General features: G+C 43.8%; 1 protein-coding gene across 5 annotated transcripts; it reads left to right on the forward strand.

The window, feature by feature from the left end:
- The first annotated feature begins 6,739 nt into the window (after positions 1-6,739).
- Positions 6,740-15,626, forward strand: LOC121646595 (porphobilinogen deaminase-like). Of its 5 annotated transcripts, none has more exons than XM_041995685.1 (15): positions 6,740-6,936; positions 7,777-8,127; positions 8,222-8,275; positions 8,396-8,468; positions 8,664-8,713; positions 8,840-8,895; positions 9,103-9,180; positions 10,758-10,835; positions 10,910-10,985; positions 12,150-12,263; positions 12,350-12,388; positions 12,464-12,583; positions 12,656-12,709; positions 14,552-14,638; positions 14,704-15,626. In XM_041995685.1, exons 2-15 carry the CDS (start codon positions 8,098-8,100, stop codon positions 14,878-14,880), a joined length of 1,086 nt encoding a protein of 361 aa, XP_041851619.1. In that variant the 5' UTR covers positions 6,740-6,936; positions 7,777-8,097; the 3' UTR covers positions 14,881-15,626. The 5 variants fall into 5 exon arrangements, with proteins under 5 accessions (XP_041851619.1, XP_041851622.1, XP_041851621.1 ...); XM_041995687.1 differs by lacking the exon at positions 6,740-6,936 and adding an exon at positions 7,088-7,321 and having other exon boundaries at positions 14,707-15,626; XM_041995686.1 differs by lacking the exon at positions 6,740-6,936 and adding an exon at positions 7,092-7,354.
- The last annotated feature ends 2,846 nt before the right edge of the window (positions 15,627-18,472 follow it).

Consider the following 18,472-nt stretch of genomic DNA (forward strand, 5'->3'; position numbering starts at 1 on the left):
TGTCTAAAGCAAACCCAGTCTTTGCACGCTATAAATTCTAAGAGAAAAATACAGGGAGACAGTGAAAGTTTTGATCAGTTCCTGACCGAGTTGAGGCTCCTAGTTAAAGACTATCCCAACAGCAAGGAGGTGATCAGGGGGAAAAGTCAGAGCCCTGACCTGACACTGGAAAAAGTCATGGACATTGTGAGATCACACGAGCTATCACAGCAGCAGTTAAAGGTAATGGCTTGCCCCACTCAGTCTTCATGCAATAAGCAAAAGATCCTCCAGGCCAGCCTCATCTCACCGTGGAAGTAACTTTACCAGCCACAACGGTGACACCAGCACTACTCCGGACAAAGGATGTGGACCATGTGGGAGACAGCACGGCCACATGGAGGACTGTCCAGCAAAGCGACGGCAGTGCAACAAGTTTACTCAGATGCGTAACACACTGATGCAACATAAACAGGTCAAATACAAAGCCAGAAAAGGGCATGTGGTCATGGACACTGACATGCAGCAGTCAGAGGACCTGTTAATTAATTCCGTTGCTGAATGCAGGAACAAGCAGAAGAAAATCCCACTGGATTTTAATATAATCAGAGCAAAGCCCCCTGTTCTGGGTAAGCATGCATGTCTGGACCTTGTCATAGTACGACTACATGTCAGTGCTCAGCCCAAAAGACACATCAACATTCTGGAAGAGTTTGCTGATGCATTTGAGGACTTTGGTCTACTTTCAGGAGAGGAATACACTGAAAACACCAGTTTCATTTATATATATATATATTATATATATTTTTTTGTATATCCCTTTCCCATGTGGGAAACCAGATTTTGGATCCCACAGGGGACGAATCTTAACACATTCCAGTTGAGTCTTTAGGCAAGCCCATTGGAAGTCACCTTGGATAAAAGCGTCTGCAAAAGCGATAGTAAAATATCTTTAGAGGAGATTTGTTTTGTTTTGTTTTGGAAAGATAATATAGGGTCATCAAATATCTTTCTAATAGTTTTGTTTGGAATTTTAATACTTTCAAAGTCACAGCTTCCAACAAGTAGACATGGAAAATTAAGAGTGATGTGAGTGGAACTTGTAGCAAACCCAAGGAGGATGAGGGATGGATTTTATTATGGATACAAAGGAATTACAACTGACATCTCGATCATATTTAAAGTAAAGCTGTCATAAGTCATCGCTCGCCCCTCATCATCCACCGAGGGAATTATCGACCAGATAGTTTGATCCATCCAGCCTGTTATACGACTTCGTTTTAGCTGGGATGTATTGATTGTTCCACACTGGCGTGTTGTGCAAAGTGAAATTATGATTGTACAAAAGGTTCCAGTGTCAAAGGACTCACTGGTGAAACCCAGATAATTTAACAGGAAGTCTGAATATTGAAATCCCATCTTAACAAAAGCTCAATCCCTGCCATTTTTGTATCCCCCGGTCGTCTCTGTTCTTTTAATATAGTGCATCCTTTTCTTCCAGATATAATGTAAATTGATTTGGTTGACCGTGTTCTGGCCCTGTTAGGGACGGCCAAAGAAAACGCTGGATAGATCGATCTAAGGCCTTTCAATAACCAGGAGTTTAGTTTAGTTTGACATTCAGCTATCATTCAGCTATCACCCCCCCCTATATTTTCTCTTCCAGCTAGGTTTTTAGTTAAATGTATTCCTAACTATTTAACAAGGGATTTTACAGGAATGTTATATGCTTCTGTTAATTCACTGTGATGAACTGGCATTAACTCACATTTAAGCTGAGTTTCAGCCCTGAATCATTAGAAAATGTCTTAATGTTGTGTTAGCTTGGGTACCTCGGTTAGGTGCTTCATAAAAATGGTTGTGTCGTCTGCTAGCCTTCATGATTCCTGGTTTATTTTCCTTGGTTTACTGTCATGTTGTTTCATGTTCTTGGTTTATGTTCTGGGTTTTTGGTGTACTTCCTGCTTCCGTTCCTTGCTGATGCTGTGCTGCTTCGCTCTCTCCTCTGCTTGTATTTTTCTGCCAATATTCTTATTTTTCTGCCTGAAGTCTCACTGAGCGGAAATGGCGGAAAAATAAACTTCAAATTCACGCTGAGCTGTACAAACAAAGCCTGTGTAACTATAACAATGAGCTGTGAAGGCCAGAGAGCTGCATTTATCTAGAATGATTAACAGGAACGTCAATAATTCTCTCTCTCTGTTTGCTATGATTGAAAAACTTACAAATCCTCCTATACAGATAAGCCCAGAGCTCCTTTCCACTGAGAAATGCAACCAATTTGCAAAATTTTTTAACCAAAGAATTAAAACCATTAGAAAGAATATTAATTCCACACAGTCAAACAAGAAAACTAGTCTGTGTCTAAAACCCGGAAATAATTCTGATGTTATGTCGCAATTTAAAATGGTGAATTTAAAAGTCTTACAAGAAACAGTTTGACATTTGAAATCAGCAACATGCACTTTGGACATGATTCCATCCGACTTTTAAAACCAGTTTTTACCTCAGTAGAAACTGGTCTCCTACTGATAGTTAACAGCTCACTGGCATCAGGCTCTAAAGATGGCTGCCATTAGGCCCCTCCCCTAGACGCCTCTAACATGAACACCTATAGACCGTCTCTGACCTCCTTCACATCCAGACTACTGAGAAAGTTGTATTTCACCAGTTTCATGACTTTTTAAATGAACGTGGAAATCTGGAAAAATTTCAGTCCAACTTCCAACCTCATCACAGCCCTGAAACAGCTCTGGTCACAGTGGTAAAAGACTGGTTCTGGTCTAGAATCAGTCCTGGTTCTGGTCTGGTATCAGTCCTGGTTCTGGTCTAGTATCAGTCCTGATTCTGGTCTGGTATCAGTCCTGGTTCTGGTCTAGTATCAGTCCTGGTTTTGGTCTGGTATCAGTCCTGGTTTTGGTCTAGTATCAGTCCTGGTTCTGGTCTACTGTCAGTCCTAGTTCTGGTCTACTGTCAGTCCTGGTTCTGGTCTAGTGTCAGTCCTGGTTCTGGTCTGATATCAGTCCTGGTTCTGGTCTAGTATTAGTCCTGGTTCTGGTCTAGCATCAGTCCTGGTTCTGGTCTGGTATTAGTCCTGGTTTTGGTCTGGTATCAGTCCTGGTTCTGGTCTAGTATCAGTCCTGGTTCTGGTCTGGTATAAGTCCTGGTTCTGGTCTGGTATCAGTCCTGGTTTTTCTGGTTCTCAGTGCTGCGTTTGATACTGTAGATCACAGAATCCTTTTTTCAGGCTGGAAAACTGGGTTGGACTTTCTGTAGCGGTTCTTTACTGGTCCAGGTCCTGTTTAGAAGGCCGGAGTTATTTTGTTACAATCGGCAGCTATGAATCCGAGCGAGTGGCCATGACTTGTGGAGTCCCCCTGGGGTCAGTCCTTGGACTTCTTCTGTTCAACTTGTATATGCTCCCTTTGGCTGGAATATGACAGAACTATAGCATTAATTATCAAGTTATGCAGATGATACACAACTTTATGTGTCTATGTCTCCAGATGACTGCAGTCCAGCAGACTTATTGTGTCAGTGTCTGGAGCAAATAAACACCTGGATGAGAAACTGAGATTATTCTGTTTGGTAGAAAGAGAAGAGGGTCAGCATTGGTAAACACCTGGAGACTCAGGCTAAGAGATCTGAACACATCACACCAGTTTTAAAATTTTTACACTGGTTTCCAGTCAGTCCCAGAACAGATTTAATCCCTTCTGATGGTTTACATCCCAGAACGGTTCAGGACCAGAATCCATCTGTGATTCGTTCAAAGAATAAACCTGGCAGAGCTCTGAGGTCCAGAGACTCTGGTCAACTAGTCCAGACCAGAGTCCAGGCCAGAATCCAGACCAGAGTCCAGACCAGAGTCCAGACCAGGGTCAAGACCATGGTCCAGAGTAAACCTGGAGCAGCAGCATGTAGGTGGAGATCCAGGTGAAACGTTTCTGTTCTCATCGTCTCTGCAGGAATCTGCTGCTGACGTTTAACTTTTAATCATTTAATGTAGTTCATGCTTTTATTGTGATTTCTGCTCTTTGTTGCTGTTTTACTGCTTCTGAATGCTTTATTTGCACCATCTGTGATGCTGTCAATGTTTTTTGTGAAGCACTTTGAACCGTCCTGGACATGAAATGTGATGTAGAAATAAACTGTCTAGCCTTATATTAGGCTTCTTCAGCCTGCTGCCATCAGGAAGGAGACTGTGGAGCCTGCGGGCCAGGACCAGGACTAGGACTAGCAGAGTGAGGGACAGCTTAGTCCACCAGACTGTCAGGATGCTGAAATCTCTCCCCCCTTCCACACACCCTGGACTTTGATGCCCCCCATCAACACCTGAACTTTTTACCCCCTCAGAAACAAGAACAACCATTTTAACCAGTTTAACCAGCTCAGACTGTTGTTGCTCTATAACCATAAAGAGATACTACACTGACTGTAACTACCATCCATTCATTCTCTGTACCGCTTAGTCCATTACGGGTCGTGGGTAAGCTCAAGCTTATCCCAGTATTTAGCAGGTGAGAGGCAGGTACACCTGCACAGGTAGCCATCCATTGCAGGGTCAACACAGAGACAAACAACCACTCACACTCACTCCTAGGAAGGATTAAGAGAGACCAGGTAACCCAACATCATGTCTTTGGATGGTGGGAGGAAGCCGGAGAACCCGGAGAGAACCCACGCATACATGGGGAGAACATGCAGACTCCACACAGAAAGACCCCGCCCCCCCAGCCAAGGATCGAACCAGCAACCAAACTGCCACACCACCAGGTTAGGGTGTCAGGATTAGGTATAAAATCAGCATCTTTCCCAGCAAGGTTGGGTTGTGGCTTATCACTTTGAACCAAACTCATCCAGAAAATAGGAGATAGTTTAAAAACTATATTTGTCAAAACAAAAACAAGAAACTTGTGTGTGTTGTGTAAAGGGTTACCTGCTGTGTTCCACAGGAACCAATGAGAAGGCTTGTTATTGAGATGTGCCGAGAGTTGTTGCTGTCTGCATACAGAAGTGAAGAACCCAGTTAAATGGTCTTCTCTGCGTGGTTGTTGCCTTAACAACGTCACATTATGCGTCGGCATCTACAGAGAAGAATGCTGTGGAAAGGTCCAGGACGGAGAGCTTCCAGGCCTCAGGCAGCACTGCAGGGGAAGAAGTCAGCCGTGATCAAATAGTGTCCATATGTGTGAAGGTGCCATTGATCCAGAGGTGGATGCTGGAATTTGGTGACATATGCTAGCCATCAGGAGGAAATCTTTTCCCAGGACATATGTGTTAGTTTCAGCAGGATTTTATCAGACTCGTTCTACAAGCCTTTCAACAAAAATGTGAATATTTACCACCAAAAATCTGCATAAGCAATTTTAGTTTCACATTTCTGAAATAAAGTCACCACAGCTGCTATAAGCCAAAAGGAATCTGGGCTATAATCTACCAGCTAATGGTGCTGGAGCAGAATTAAATACAACAAACTGTTCACCAATAAATTTACTTTAATGTTTCCACAGCACAGTCTTCCCCTTACCAGCTCCGTAACTTTATGACCTTAAACTCTGCATTCCGGGCTGGTTTGATGCACAGTGACGTCTGTTCTGTGCATCTCTGAAGCAGCGTCCCAGAAACCACACTATGCAGCCTTTTCACCCAGGACGCTGCGTGACGTTGCAGCTTCGTGTCACAAACCAACTGTTTTGAACGCACACCATGGCTGATTCAGCAAAGAAATGTTAGAAAACATTACTGAAAGAAGAGAGGAAACAAGAGCCAGAGCAACAGAAGACATTTTTTACTGTCTGGAGAGATCTGATAGTGCAGGTAGGATGAAGATGGATTAGCGGTCGACAGCGGGCGCACCACTGAAACGTTTAGTGCACCTTTAAAGCTGCAGCATGGAACAAGATCAAAGATCAATGACAGAAGAACTTAATATATCATTAAAAACGGTGTTTCTATTGGTCTCTAATGACTTTACTAAACCAACTGTTATGTTTTTATTCTCTTAAAATCCATGTACATGCAGTTGCCGCCCTTTTTACTACGGTGTCCCTGAATGGAAAAACACGCTTTAAAACAGCAGCAGCAGATTTGGTAGGAGCTAGAGCTGCCTTAAAAAACCTTAAAGCACCACAGAAGAAGACAGGACACCTGTAGTTACCTGTAGTTCAGTCATCGCTGCAACTGAGGCCCCTGGATCCACTCGTCTTTATGTCTGGAAGAAGTTTGGCTGCTGACAGCCACCATACATTCATTGTGTGCTCTACCCATCTTTACCACTGGGCAGTAAATCTCTCACCCTGGAGCTTTAAGGTCAGGAAACATTATAACTCAATAAATTTGACCAAAAGTCAAATGAATGACGTAAAAAGAGTGATATAGTGACTGTAAGATATATTCTTTCACACTGAACCTGTGTTAGACTTTTGAATAGTGACTTGGGTGGGATAATGGCTTAGAGACCTGGGGTTGTAACGGAGGAGAAAAGCTCTGATGATCTGATTTTCTTGTGAACAAATTGATTCTGTAGGATAAACATGTGACACAAATTGTTAATATTTATAAATCAAGCTCAGATGCACACCAAAAGTTGGAAAAATAATTCAAGATACTCATTTCTTTGACTAAACTAAAATTATGGATCCTCAGTGTTTGATTACCCCACAAATGTTTCATGTCTGATTTATTTATGTTTGTAGCTGCTTTAATAGACTGTTTGGGACGTGAATAGACACGTAGCTGACAGACGGAAGACGGAAATGACCTTTCGCCGGTCCAATGACATCAGAGGATCACGTACATACACGTGGGAGGTTGAAAGACCGGACTGCTCTTGAGTCCTTCCAGGATTTCATGGACTCTAATGGACTCTGTGTTCAGTAACATAGACGCGTTGACTTTTACAACGTAGACAGAGAAGAACCGATCAACGACATGTCGGAAGAAAATAGCTCTGCGGTAAGTTTTGATCAAACGTCTCGATGGCTTCCTGTCATTTATACACAGAGGTTCAGCCGGAGTTCCGCATACGTCATAATTCTGTGGGCGGTGATTGGCTGATGTTTCTATCGGTCTCTGGGCTCTGCTCCTCATTGGACAAGAGAAAGGAGCGAAACGGTCTGTCAAAGCTGAGCCTGAAGAAGCTAAGGCTAAGCTAGTTCATGAACTTAACACGGAGAGCCAGTTTTCTGGCTAATGATAAAGTTTCTAAGTATAAATGGTCTGAAGTGTGGAGGGTGTTAGACACACCAGCAGCGCGTGTCCTTGTCCTTTCTGTTTAAGGTCACATGTTTATTCCGCTTGTCTCTGCTGATGTACCACCTGAAACATTTCATTTATTCAGGTTTAAAGTTTACTTCTGTCCAAGCTCAACCTTGTAATAACAGTAGAAACCAAAAGTCTAATTCTACTATAAACATGTAATCAGTTTTCTATAATTACTAAGATTTTCACTTTATCCCTGAAAGATTCATGTAAGATATTAAATCAGGGAAAATTATAAGTTTTATGATGGTTTATAGCACATGTTAGTGTTTTACTGTTTTTAATCGTCACTTTTTAAAATTATACTTATGTGATTAATATTTTCTTGAATATTTAATTTATTTAAACTCTGTTAAGAAAACATAATTGAAATAATTAAATACATTCATTATTTATTTATTAATCTGTATTTTTGGATTAATTTATTGATTATTATCAACGTTTTAAATAAACAGTACAATTACTATAATATTGTTTTCATTAGTTTTTTTTTTAATCATGGATCTTAATGTATTTATTTTAAACATGTGTCAGGTAAAATCAGAGGGACCTTAATTAAATAGATTTCTGAACATGTACACCGTGGCCACACCTCATAGCCGGACCCTCCCTAGTCGCCCATCCCTGCCCTAGTAACGGACTCAGTGAGCTGGCACGCTTATCTCTGGCCCCAGAGACACGTTGGGGTGGAGGGTAGGCGGTGCGCTTCAGTTAGAAACAGCTCCGTCTGTGCTGCAGAGGCTGTAGGACCTCAGTCAGCTTGGCTTCTTACACCAGGCAGCAGCCAGTCCCAGACACAGCAGCGTTAGCAGTTAGCCTCCACAGAGCAGCATCTCAGGCCAGGGAGTCGGGATCATGGAGGAAGGACCTTACAAATGCATCAGGGTGAGGCCGAAGAGAACGTCCTTGTGTTGGATGAGTCGGGCGTATTTGGCAGATTCATATTCACGAGGCTGCTTTGGTCTTCTTTGTCCTGCAGGATGGAAGCGGTAGAGTCAGCCGGGTCATCAGGATCGGGACCCGGAAGAGCCAGGTACAGTACGTTGTTCTGTAGGTCTGGCAGGCAGTCTGGAGCTCCTGCTGGCAGAGACAACGCCGTCTCGCAGCCTCCATTTTCTCACTGTTTCAGTAAAACTCCGTCAATCTGTTGCAGCTGGCTCGCATCCAGACGGACAGCGTGGCCGACAAGCTGAGACAACTCTACCCGGACGTCCACTTAGACATCGGTGAGAAGCATCAGGCTTTATTCCTGAGAACTTCAAGCAGACGTGTCCCTGGAGACACGACCTTCCTGATTACTTCGCTCATATTAGATACGATGTGTTTTGCTCACTGATGTCGATAATCTAAAGCTTTACATAATGTCAAGAGCAAGTGATTATTTCCTAAATGATTATTCAGCCTAATTTCTCTGTTTTCAGTTGCCATGTCAACAACAGGAGATAAAATCCTCGACACGGCTTTATCCAAGGTGACGTTTCTCATACTGTCAAGTTATCCATCCGTCTACTTGTTATTAAATCATTTAAATGAGGATTAAAGCGGAAACATCCAGGATCTAAAAGATGGAGAGAAAATCTCTTTTATTTTAATGCAGATTGGTGAGAAGAGTTTGTTCACCAAAGAGCTGGAGAACGCTCTGGAGAGGAACGAGTGAGTGTTGGAGCACCATCACATTTCCACCTTCATCCGTCAGCGTTGTTTACTGTGAATGATCAGGCTGTTGATGTGAGGATGAGGAGGAACCGCCTGAGCGATGAAGATCTGTGTGTTGATGTGAAAAGGCTGCAGAGAAAGCTTTGATTTCCTGCAGCTGAATGGTGGCTTTATCCCAGTCACCTCCTTCTGTGTGACCCACAGGGTCGACCTGGTGGTCCACTCGCTCAAAGACCTTCCCACCACCCTGCCTCCCGGATTCACCATCGGAGCCGTGCTGAAGTGAGTCCTCACAAACTCTGTAGCCTCTAAAGGCTCCTCCTGTGGAGATCAAACACACTGAGGTTAAAACGTGGAGGAAATGTCAGTTTTCATTCTTTTTACTCCACTTGGAGCAGGATAGCTCACAGCTGTGGTCATCTACTGGAGCCTGGAAGATGCTGCATGATGCTTCCTGCAGGGTCCACCAGAGCCCATTACAGCATTCCTAGAGCTGCAACCGGCAGCAAAACCTGAAGCTAAAAGCTTTCATTTCTACTTCTAAAGATCTTCTTACCTGCAGTTGTGTTCTATTAAATCTGAGGACATCACGTTTTCCTGGTACCATGTTAAGTCCTTTCCATCACACGAGCTCTGCTCACCTTCGCTTGTAAAGAGCTTTAATGCAACACGTTAAAACAAAGTTCTGAACACGAAACAAATTTAAATTTACAACATTTCCATCATTTGATGCAGCAGAACAAAATAATAAGAACCAGTAAATGCATGCGTGCAGCTGATCTATCAGAAACTTTAAAAGATAGATGGATTAATGCAGAAAAAATACCCATTAGTGAGGTCAGAACCAAATCGGGCTAAAACCGACCGCAGCAAGCGGCACCAAAGTTTTTATTCATCCCATAAAATATCTGAACCATCTCGATGAGAGATTCATGTTTTGTCACAGCGGGTAACCAAATCCACTTTCCTAACCCAAAATCCACTTTCCTAAACCCAAAAACCACTTTCCTAACCCAAAAACCACTTTCCTAAACCCAAAAACCACTTTCCTAACCCAAAAACCACTTTCCTAAACCCAAAAACCACTTTTCTAACCCTAAAACCACTTTCCTAAACCCAAAACCCACTTTCTTAACCCAAAAACCACTTTCCTTAACCCAAAATCCACTTTCCTAAACCCAAAATCCACTTTCCTAAACCCAGAACCACTTTCCTAACCCAAAAACCACTTTCCCTAAACCCAAAAACCACTTTCCTAACCCTAAAACCACTTTCCTAAACCCAAAACCCACTTTCCTAAACCTAAAATCCACTTTCCTAAACCCAGAACCACTTTCCTAACCCTAAAACCACTTTCCTAAACCCAGAACCACTTTCCTAACCCAAAATCCACTTTCCTAAACCCAGAACCACTTTCCTAACCCAAAAACCACTTTCCCTAAACCCAGAACCACTTTCCTAACCCAAAAACCACTTTCCCTAAACCCAAAAACCACTTTCCTAACCCTAAAGCCACTTTCCTAAACCCAAAACCCACTTTCCTAAACCCAAAACCACCTTATATTCCTTAATTCTGAAGTTTCTGACCGTTTTCCAGCCTTACATATAGAGGATACTTCAGGATGACCCATGTGTGTGTGTGTGTGTGTGTAGATAAATATGTAGATATGAACCTGTTTTGGTTGATTATAGAGCCACTCGGACACGGATGACCTGGTTTTAGTTTCAGCCTGGTGAGACCACATCGGCAGGTTTTTATTGAAGCTGCTGTGGCAGGTGGAGGACCAGGATTCTTTCCTCTCCAGTCTGACTGCAGCTGGCGTCTGATTGGCTGTTAACACTCGACTCCTTGGTTTCAGGAGGGACAGCCCCTACGACGCTGTGGTCCTACATCCCAGCAACGCAGGGAAAACTCTGGACACTCTGCCAGAAAACAGGTACGGGTTTGTTTTTCCGCCCGTCCCACATGATGGACGCCGCCGCTTCAGAGTGTGTTTGTGTGTGTCGGCAGTGTGATTGGCACCAGTTCGCTTCGTCGCGCTGCCCAGCTGAAGAAGAGGTTCCCCCACCTGGACTTCAAAGATATCGTATCCTTTCAGCTTTTAACACATTAACACAAACCTCCACAGGTGTAAGTCTGCAGGTAAAGAGAGTTTGATGGCTGCAACCAGAGAGAATTTACACATCCGTCCGGAGATGCTCCGTCAGCCGCCTCCAACATTCAGAGCCAGAGCAAACAAACTGGGAAGGTTGGGAAAGGAAAACGTGGCGGTGGACTGAGGAAAAACTCCACGCAGCATGACGGAGAACAGCAAATGTCCCGGAAAAGACACGAAGGACAGAAACAGGAGTCGATGTGAGTGAGTGGTCAGAAACCAGAAGAAGCAGCTTCCAGTGAAGCTGAAGAGGCTTGTGATGATGGGGATGATGATGATGATGATGATGATGCAGCTCTCCACAGAGCAAAGAGAAGTCCGACTTCAAAAGAAACAAGTCAGACAGAAAACCATCTGAGTTTGGATTTATGGAGGAAGCACAGAGGAGATCATTTCATTTGGTTTCATTTATTTAATTAGATTTAATTTAGTTTAATTTGCAGTCGTTTGATTTGGTTTTATTTAATTTTATATGGTTTATTTTACTTTAATTACATTTGGTTTAATTTTATTTAATTAAGTTTAATTACATTTGATATAATTTACTCTTATTTGGTTTAATTTAATTACATTTTTTCCGTCCATCCAGTTTCCATTTGGTTGCAGGGAAGCTGGAGTCCATCCTAGCAACAACAGGTGAGAGGCAGGTACACCTGGACAGGTAGCCAGTCCATCGCAGGGCCAACACAGAGACACAAACAACCACTTACACTCACTCCTAGGGAGGATTTAGAGAGACCAGGTAACCTAACGCCATGTCTTTGGACGGTGAGAGGAAGGCGGAGAACCCGGAGAGAACATGCAAACTCCACACAGAAAGACCACAGGTGTGAGCAAGAATGGTTGTATTACTCTCTGTTGGTCCTGTGATGGACAGGTGGGCCTGTCCAGGTGCCTCTCACCTGTTGTTGCTGGGATGGACTCCAGCTCCCCTGAACTGGACCCAGTGGGTCCAGAAGATGGATAGATCTGTGGATAAAGGGACGGCTGATGCTTGTGAGGATGAGTGAAATGTGCTGGAACGAGGCGTCTGAGCTCGAAGCTTCTCTAACTCATCCAGACGAGCTTTGCTTTTTCCTCAACGTCCTTCTTCAGCGCGGAAACCTGAACACGCGGCTGAAAAAGCTGGATGAGAAGGACGACTTTGCTGCCATCATCCTGGCTGCTGCTGGGCTCAGCAGGATGGGTTGGGAGAACCGGATCAGCACGGTGAGAGCATTTGTTCACCACACCTTCAGCCCAGCTCTACTTTATCCTGCTGCTCATCTAATAGTCTGATCCTGTCCCGCTGCTAGATCCTGGAGCCTGAGGACTGCATGTACGCTGTCGGACAGGTAGGTAGGAAACCAGGAAACTAAACGTGTATGTGATGCTAACGGGGAAATGATTGACTGTGTGTGTGTTTTCAGGGGGCGTTGGCAGTGGAGGTTCGAGCCAGAGATGCAGACATCCTGGAGATGGTGTCCGTCCTCCATGACCCCGACACGGTGCTGCGCTGCATCGCTGAGAGAGCCTTCCTCAAACAGCTGGTACATAACACACTCTGTACGTCATCTCACAGGCTGGAGTCCGTGCTTATCCAGGTTATCTTTCCTCTGCAGGAGGGTGGCTGCAGCGTTCCGGTGGCCGTGCACACCCAGGTGAAAGATTCCCAGGTAAGGACGAAGTCTGACTCACCTGTACTATCAGGGCAGCAGATTTCAGACGCTGAAACAGTGTCAGACTTTTTCAGGCCACAAGTACACAGAGTGCAGGCCGTTTCCCCAGGACACCACCTAGGCATACATTTCCCACAATGCTGGGAACGTCTGGCAGAGTTCCTGTCAGAACGAGTTTCAACTCCCATCTCTGGCAGAGCTTCAACCATGTCCCAGGCGAGGCGGAGGACATTGAGTCTGTGTTCGTTCCTCCACTGTTGAGGCGGCCAGCCGCAGCTGCAGCCGTTAGGTCGTCGGTGCCTGTCGTGGCGGTAAACTCGTTGGTGGACACCAGCAGTGAGGGATGCCGTCAGGCTGAAGAAGGAGTCCTGTCAGGTTTTTGGCCTGTGGGACTCCAGAGGCAGCTGACGGGTACTGGCAGGTGGTTGCTTTGGTGGTCACTGAGGCAAAAACTCGGGCATGGGAGGAGTTTGGAGAGGCCATGGAGAATGACTTCCAGATGGCTTCAAGGGTGGTGTGGATGGCATCTGGGTTCCTTAGACTAATTTCAAGTTCAGGCTCATTTATTCTAATATGTGAGTCCACAAGGGCAGGAATCAATCCAGCATTTTCCACAAAGCCCTTTATTTATTTATGGATCCTCTCGGTAGGCCCTCAGATCGGCCTCTGCTAGAAACAAGCAGAACGAGACTCTTCTGACCTGAGCCCCGCCCCCGATGCAGGCTCCTCTGATTGGCCAACTGCCGGAAGTAGCTGTCGGAAGCACGCACTGTTATCGTCATAAAAACGCCGGCAAAAGACGTCCAGCTCGGAGGCTGAAGCTGCTATTGGCTGGTCCCGCCCTGGCATCAACGGTAGACAAAAACATGTAAAAAGCTCATCTGTGTGAATGAATCTAGTTTTAAAAGTAGATATTAACTAGTTTGTTCTATTGTTTTCTTGATCTCGTATCATGTATGCTGAAGAAAAGGACACTTATGTAAATACGTACAGGACTGGTTGAAGGTTTTGGTACTTGTTGCACCACAGTGAGCAAACAGAGTGCGAACACGGTACGAGACTGTATCTGTACCAACTAACAGCTGGAAAGTTATTGTCAGTTATTGTCTTTTCTTATAGTTATTAATATATTTTGTAGTATTGTTTGGATTGTGTTGTTATTTTTGTCTTGTCCTGGCTTTAATTAAAAGAATAATAAAAAAAATTCCCTCTTTGGTATCAAAAATAGTATTGAGTATCATCCTTAGTATCCGTGGCAACCCTAGTGTGTATCTTTGTTAGAGGGAATCTATTATGCTAAAAGTTCTGGACAGAATTTCTAGGAGCAGCCGAGGTGTTGAGGGGATCTGGTTCGGTGGCCTCAGGATTGGGTCTCTGCTCTTTGTGGATGATGTGGTTCTGTTGGCTTCATCGGGCCGTGATCTTCAGCTCTTTCTGCATCGGTCTGTCATGGTGAAGAAGGAGCTGAGCCAAACGGCAAAGCTCTCGATTTACCGGTCGATCTACGTTCCCACCCTCACCTATGGTCATGAGCTGTGGGTAGTGACCGAAAGAACAAGATCGCGAATACAAGCAGCTGAAATGAGGATGGCCAGGCTCTCCCTTAGAGATAGGGTGAGAAGCTCGGTGATCGGGGAGGGGCTCAGAGTAGAGTCGCTGCTCCTCCACATCGAGAGGGGCCAGATGAGGTGGCTCGGGCATCTGGTTAGGATGCCTCCTGGACGCCTCCCTGGTGAGGGGACGGTCCTCCACCTCCTGGTGGTTTACTGGAAATGTAACCAGACGCTGTAACTGTGAACATGTTTGGTGTGAAAGCTGAAGATGAAACTGTTTTGGCAGCTCTACCTGACCGGGGCTGTGTACAGTCTGGATGGCTCAGACAGTCTGAAGGAGACCATGCAGACCAGCATCGCTGCTGGAGACCAGGTGAGTGCACACAGATGATTTCCTTAGCTAATGTTTCTGATGGATGCTAACACGTTGATGTGCAGCAGAGCTCGGAGCCGGTGGACGAGCAGGTGCAGCGAGTGGGAGTCACAGCCTGCAGTATCCCAGGAGATTCCCAGGACCGAGCTGAGCGGCTGGGCGTGGACCTGGCCAACTTACTGCTGAGCAAGGGAGCCAAGAACATCCTGACGGTGGCCAGGCAGCTCAACGATGCCAGATAATCCTGCTCGGGACGAGCGGTCACACACAACCTTGATTCAAGAAGAAACACGAACTCCGTCTTCCTGATGCTGATGGTGTCCTTGTGCAGCATCGGGGAGGGTTTCAGACACTCCTTGAACCAAAGCTGTGCTCAGATGTGACTACTCCTGTGACTCAGTCTTGGTTCCAGCCTTTTCTTAAACTCAGTACCTCAAGTAGCCACCTGAGCCACAGAAAAGCCCGACTGGCCCATTAAACAGCCTTCAGATGTGCTCAGAACGAGAAGCTGAACTTAGTTAACTTAAAGAGAAGGAAAGTGGATTTAGTCTGTGCTCTGGAATCTGTTTAAGCTCAAACAGCAGAAAAATGTTCACGTAAAAAGTGGAGTCATTCGAGTCGTAATGAGTTTGTGTTTTCCTGCCAGCTGCAGGAGGTGTGTGTGGGTGGCTTCTTAGCTGCCCGCCTGCTCGTGGTGCATGTTGAGCTTCGTTCTCATGCTTCATACGTGGCGCTACGGGCAGGCGTGACGCTCGTCTGCTGCGTCTCATCCTGTTGCTTTCCACACTTCTAACTTCCATCTCTGCAAATGCCGGAATAATCGGCAGCTTCCTGCCTTTAACCTTAATGTTTCTCATTCAGCTTTAATTTCTGTATGAACTGAAGTTGTTTACGTTCACTTGTCATAATATGTTCATCACAAACATGTACATGTTTATTTTCTACATATGTGAGCATCATACGTCAGTAAAGTTCAGTTAAATGTTCAGTTTGTGTTATTTTTTGTCTTCAGACACTGAATGAAAAACATTGTTTTGTCTTTTTTTGGGAAATATGAAAATTTTAATCAATATTTAGGAGTAATTATTGTAGTTAAAGAATGCAGCGACCACCGGGCAGGGCGGTAGTAAGAAAATGCAAAGAAATCTCAGATATTACACTAAATTAATTATTTAAACAGCTGAACTTTCTAGCTTTACCACCATCAGCTAATAATTAAGGCATCAAAAAGGGCCAAAAAGTCTGACAAGGCACACAGATCTTGAGAAATTATTATTATGCCCCATGTCTTGTCTTATTATCCTTCTTTTTTGTAGTTGGGTTGGTTCCTGTTTTAATTTGAAGTTTCTGTTGGTACTTTGAAGACCCATTTATATACTTTTTTAAAATATTTTGTTACTCCTAAGTGCTGTATTTTATGTTTAAACCGTGTATGGTTGGATCCACCAAATCTCACTCCAAGAATTATTAAAAAGTTGGCAGGCAAGCAATATCAACCAGTGGAACCCGATATTAACAGATTTTATTGATTCTAATCATTCCAATGATATATGGAGAGAGAAAACCCCTGGAAGCACTCCATTTTTTGGGATCAAACCAAATGGAAATACTAGGTCCAGATTAGATCTGTGGTTAGGTTCAGCTGTGTTTAACATGTTTTAATCTCCACCGCTCCTTTAACAGATCACAGTGTTATAATTCTAAACTTAACCCTGAAAATAATACAAAAATGTCTAAAGCTGATTGGACAAAAGTGTTATCATTATCCTTCGGTTAATGAAAGAAAAACTCACAATGGTCACAGAAATAACTTGAATCTGACAAAAGTAATAATAAATAAAAATTCTATTAAATTTAACCAGTGAAAGTCAGACGTTGCTTTTCAACCATGTTTCTACAGAATTATTAAAAAAATAAACTCTTGAAACAGGCCTGGACAAACATGATGGTTCCCCTAGAAAAGACTGAAAATAATGTGACCAAAGGGACGTGTTAATCCAAGGTGTGTCCACTAATTAGCATCACAGGTGTTTACAAGCTTGTAACCAGTCAGTGGGTCTATATATAGGCTACAGGTGGTCACTGTGCTGTTTGGTGACATGGTGTGTACCACACTCAACATGGACCAGAGGAAGCAAAGGAAAGAGTTGTCTCAGGAGATTAGAAAGAAAATTATAGACCAGCATGTTAAAGGTAAAGGCTATAAGACCATCTCCAAGCAGCTTGATGTTCCTGTGTCTACAGCTGCTCATATTATTCAGAAATGTAAGATCCATGGGACTGTAGCCAACCTCCCTGGACGTGGCCGCAGGAGGAAAACTGATGACAAACCAAAGAGACGGATAATACGAACGGTAACAAAAGAGCCCAGAAAAACTTCTAAAGAGATTAAAGGTGAACTTCAAGCTGAAGGAACATCAGTGTCAGATCACACCATCCGTCCTTGTTTGAGCCAAAGTGGACTTAATGGGAGACGACCAAGAAGGAACCATTGTTAAAAACAAACCATAAAAAAACCAAACTACATGCTGACAAACCACAAAGCTTCTGGGAGAATGTCCTATGGACAGATGAGACACAAATGGAACTTTTTACCATCAGCTCTGTGTTTCCAGATGGAAAAATGAAGCATATGAAGAAAAGAACACCGTCCCTACTGTGGAACATGGAGGTTCTGTTATGTTCTGGGCTGCTTTGCTGCATCTGGTACAGGGTGTCTTGAATCTGTGCAGGTACAAGAGAGAAATGTGCTGCCAGTGTCAGAAAGCTTGGTCTCAGTTGCAGGTCATGGGTCTTACAACAGGACAAAGACCCAAAACACAGCTAAAAACACCAAGAATGGCTAAGAGGAAAACATGGACTATTCTAAAGTGGCTTCTATGAGCCCTGACCTAAATCCTATTGAGCATCTTTGGAAGGAGCTGAAACATGGCGTCTGGAAAAGGCTCCTTCAAAGCTGAGACAACTGGAGCAGTTTGCTTATGAGAAGTGGATCAAAATACCTGCTGAGAGGTGCAGAAGTCTCATCGACAGTTACAGGAATCGTTGGATTGCAGTGGTTTCCTCAAAAGGTTGTTCAGCAAAATATTAAGTTAAGGGAACCATCATTTTTATCCAGGCCTGTTTCATGAGTTTATTTTTTAAATAATTCTGTAGAAACATGGTTGAAAAGCAACGTCTGACTTTCATTGGTTAAATTTCATAGAATTTTTATTTATTATTATTTTTGTCAGATTCAAGTTATTTCTGTGAACATTGTGAGTTTTTCTTTCATTAACCGAAGGGAACCGACACTTTTATCCATGTGTATTATTATTAAAGACAAAGAGATGGAAACGGAATAATAAGCAGAAGAAGAAGAGCACCGCTTTGGCTGCATGTGGGTCCAGGGCATGTTACTGCTGTTGCTAGGCAACACCAATCAGGTCTACAATTCTATGGTGATATCATGTAGAGGGCGGAGCCAAAGTTCCTGCTTTGATGCGTTGATGTCCTTGTGACATCATCATGACAAATCTGTTCTTAAATACCCAGTCAATATTTTTCAGACTTCAGAGCTAGAGAAACGATCTCAGTGTTCAGTCCCCTCATTAGAGAGCGCAGCACGAATCAGTCGTAACGTCAGAGTAACACACATTGGAAACCAAGAGTAGAAATACATCTTTTCACAATGGCAAGAAGATCTCAGACTTACAGCACACTCACTAAGAAAGGCAAATATTCATCTTTTTGGCCTACATTTGAAGAACCAATGGACCAAGATCACAATGATTTCCAGGATTATATTTCATCGGAACAAGATCACGATGATTTCCAGGATTATATTCCATTGGA

This window comes from Melanotaenia boesemani, chromosome 9 (genome assembly GCF_017639745.1).
Source record: "Melanotaenia boesemani isolate fMelBoe1 chromosome 9, fMelBoe1.pri, whole genome shotgun sequence".
In the NCBI taxonomy this organism is placed as follows: Eukaryota; Metazoa; Chordata; class Actinopteri; order Atheriniformes; family Melanotaeniidae; genus Melanotaenia; species Melanotaenia boesemani.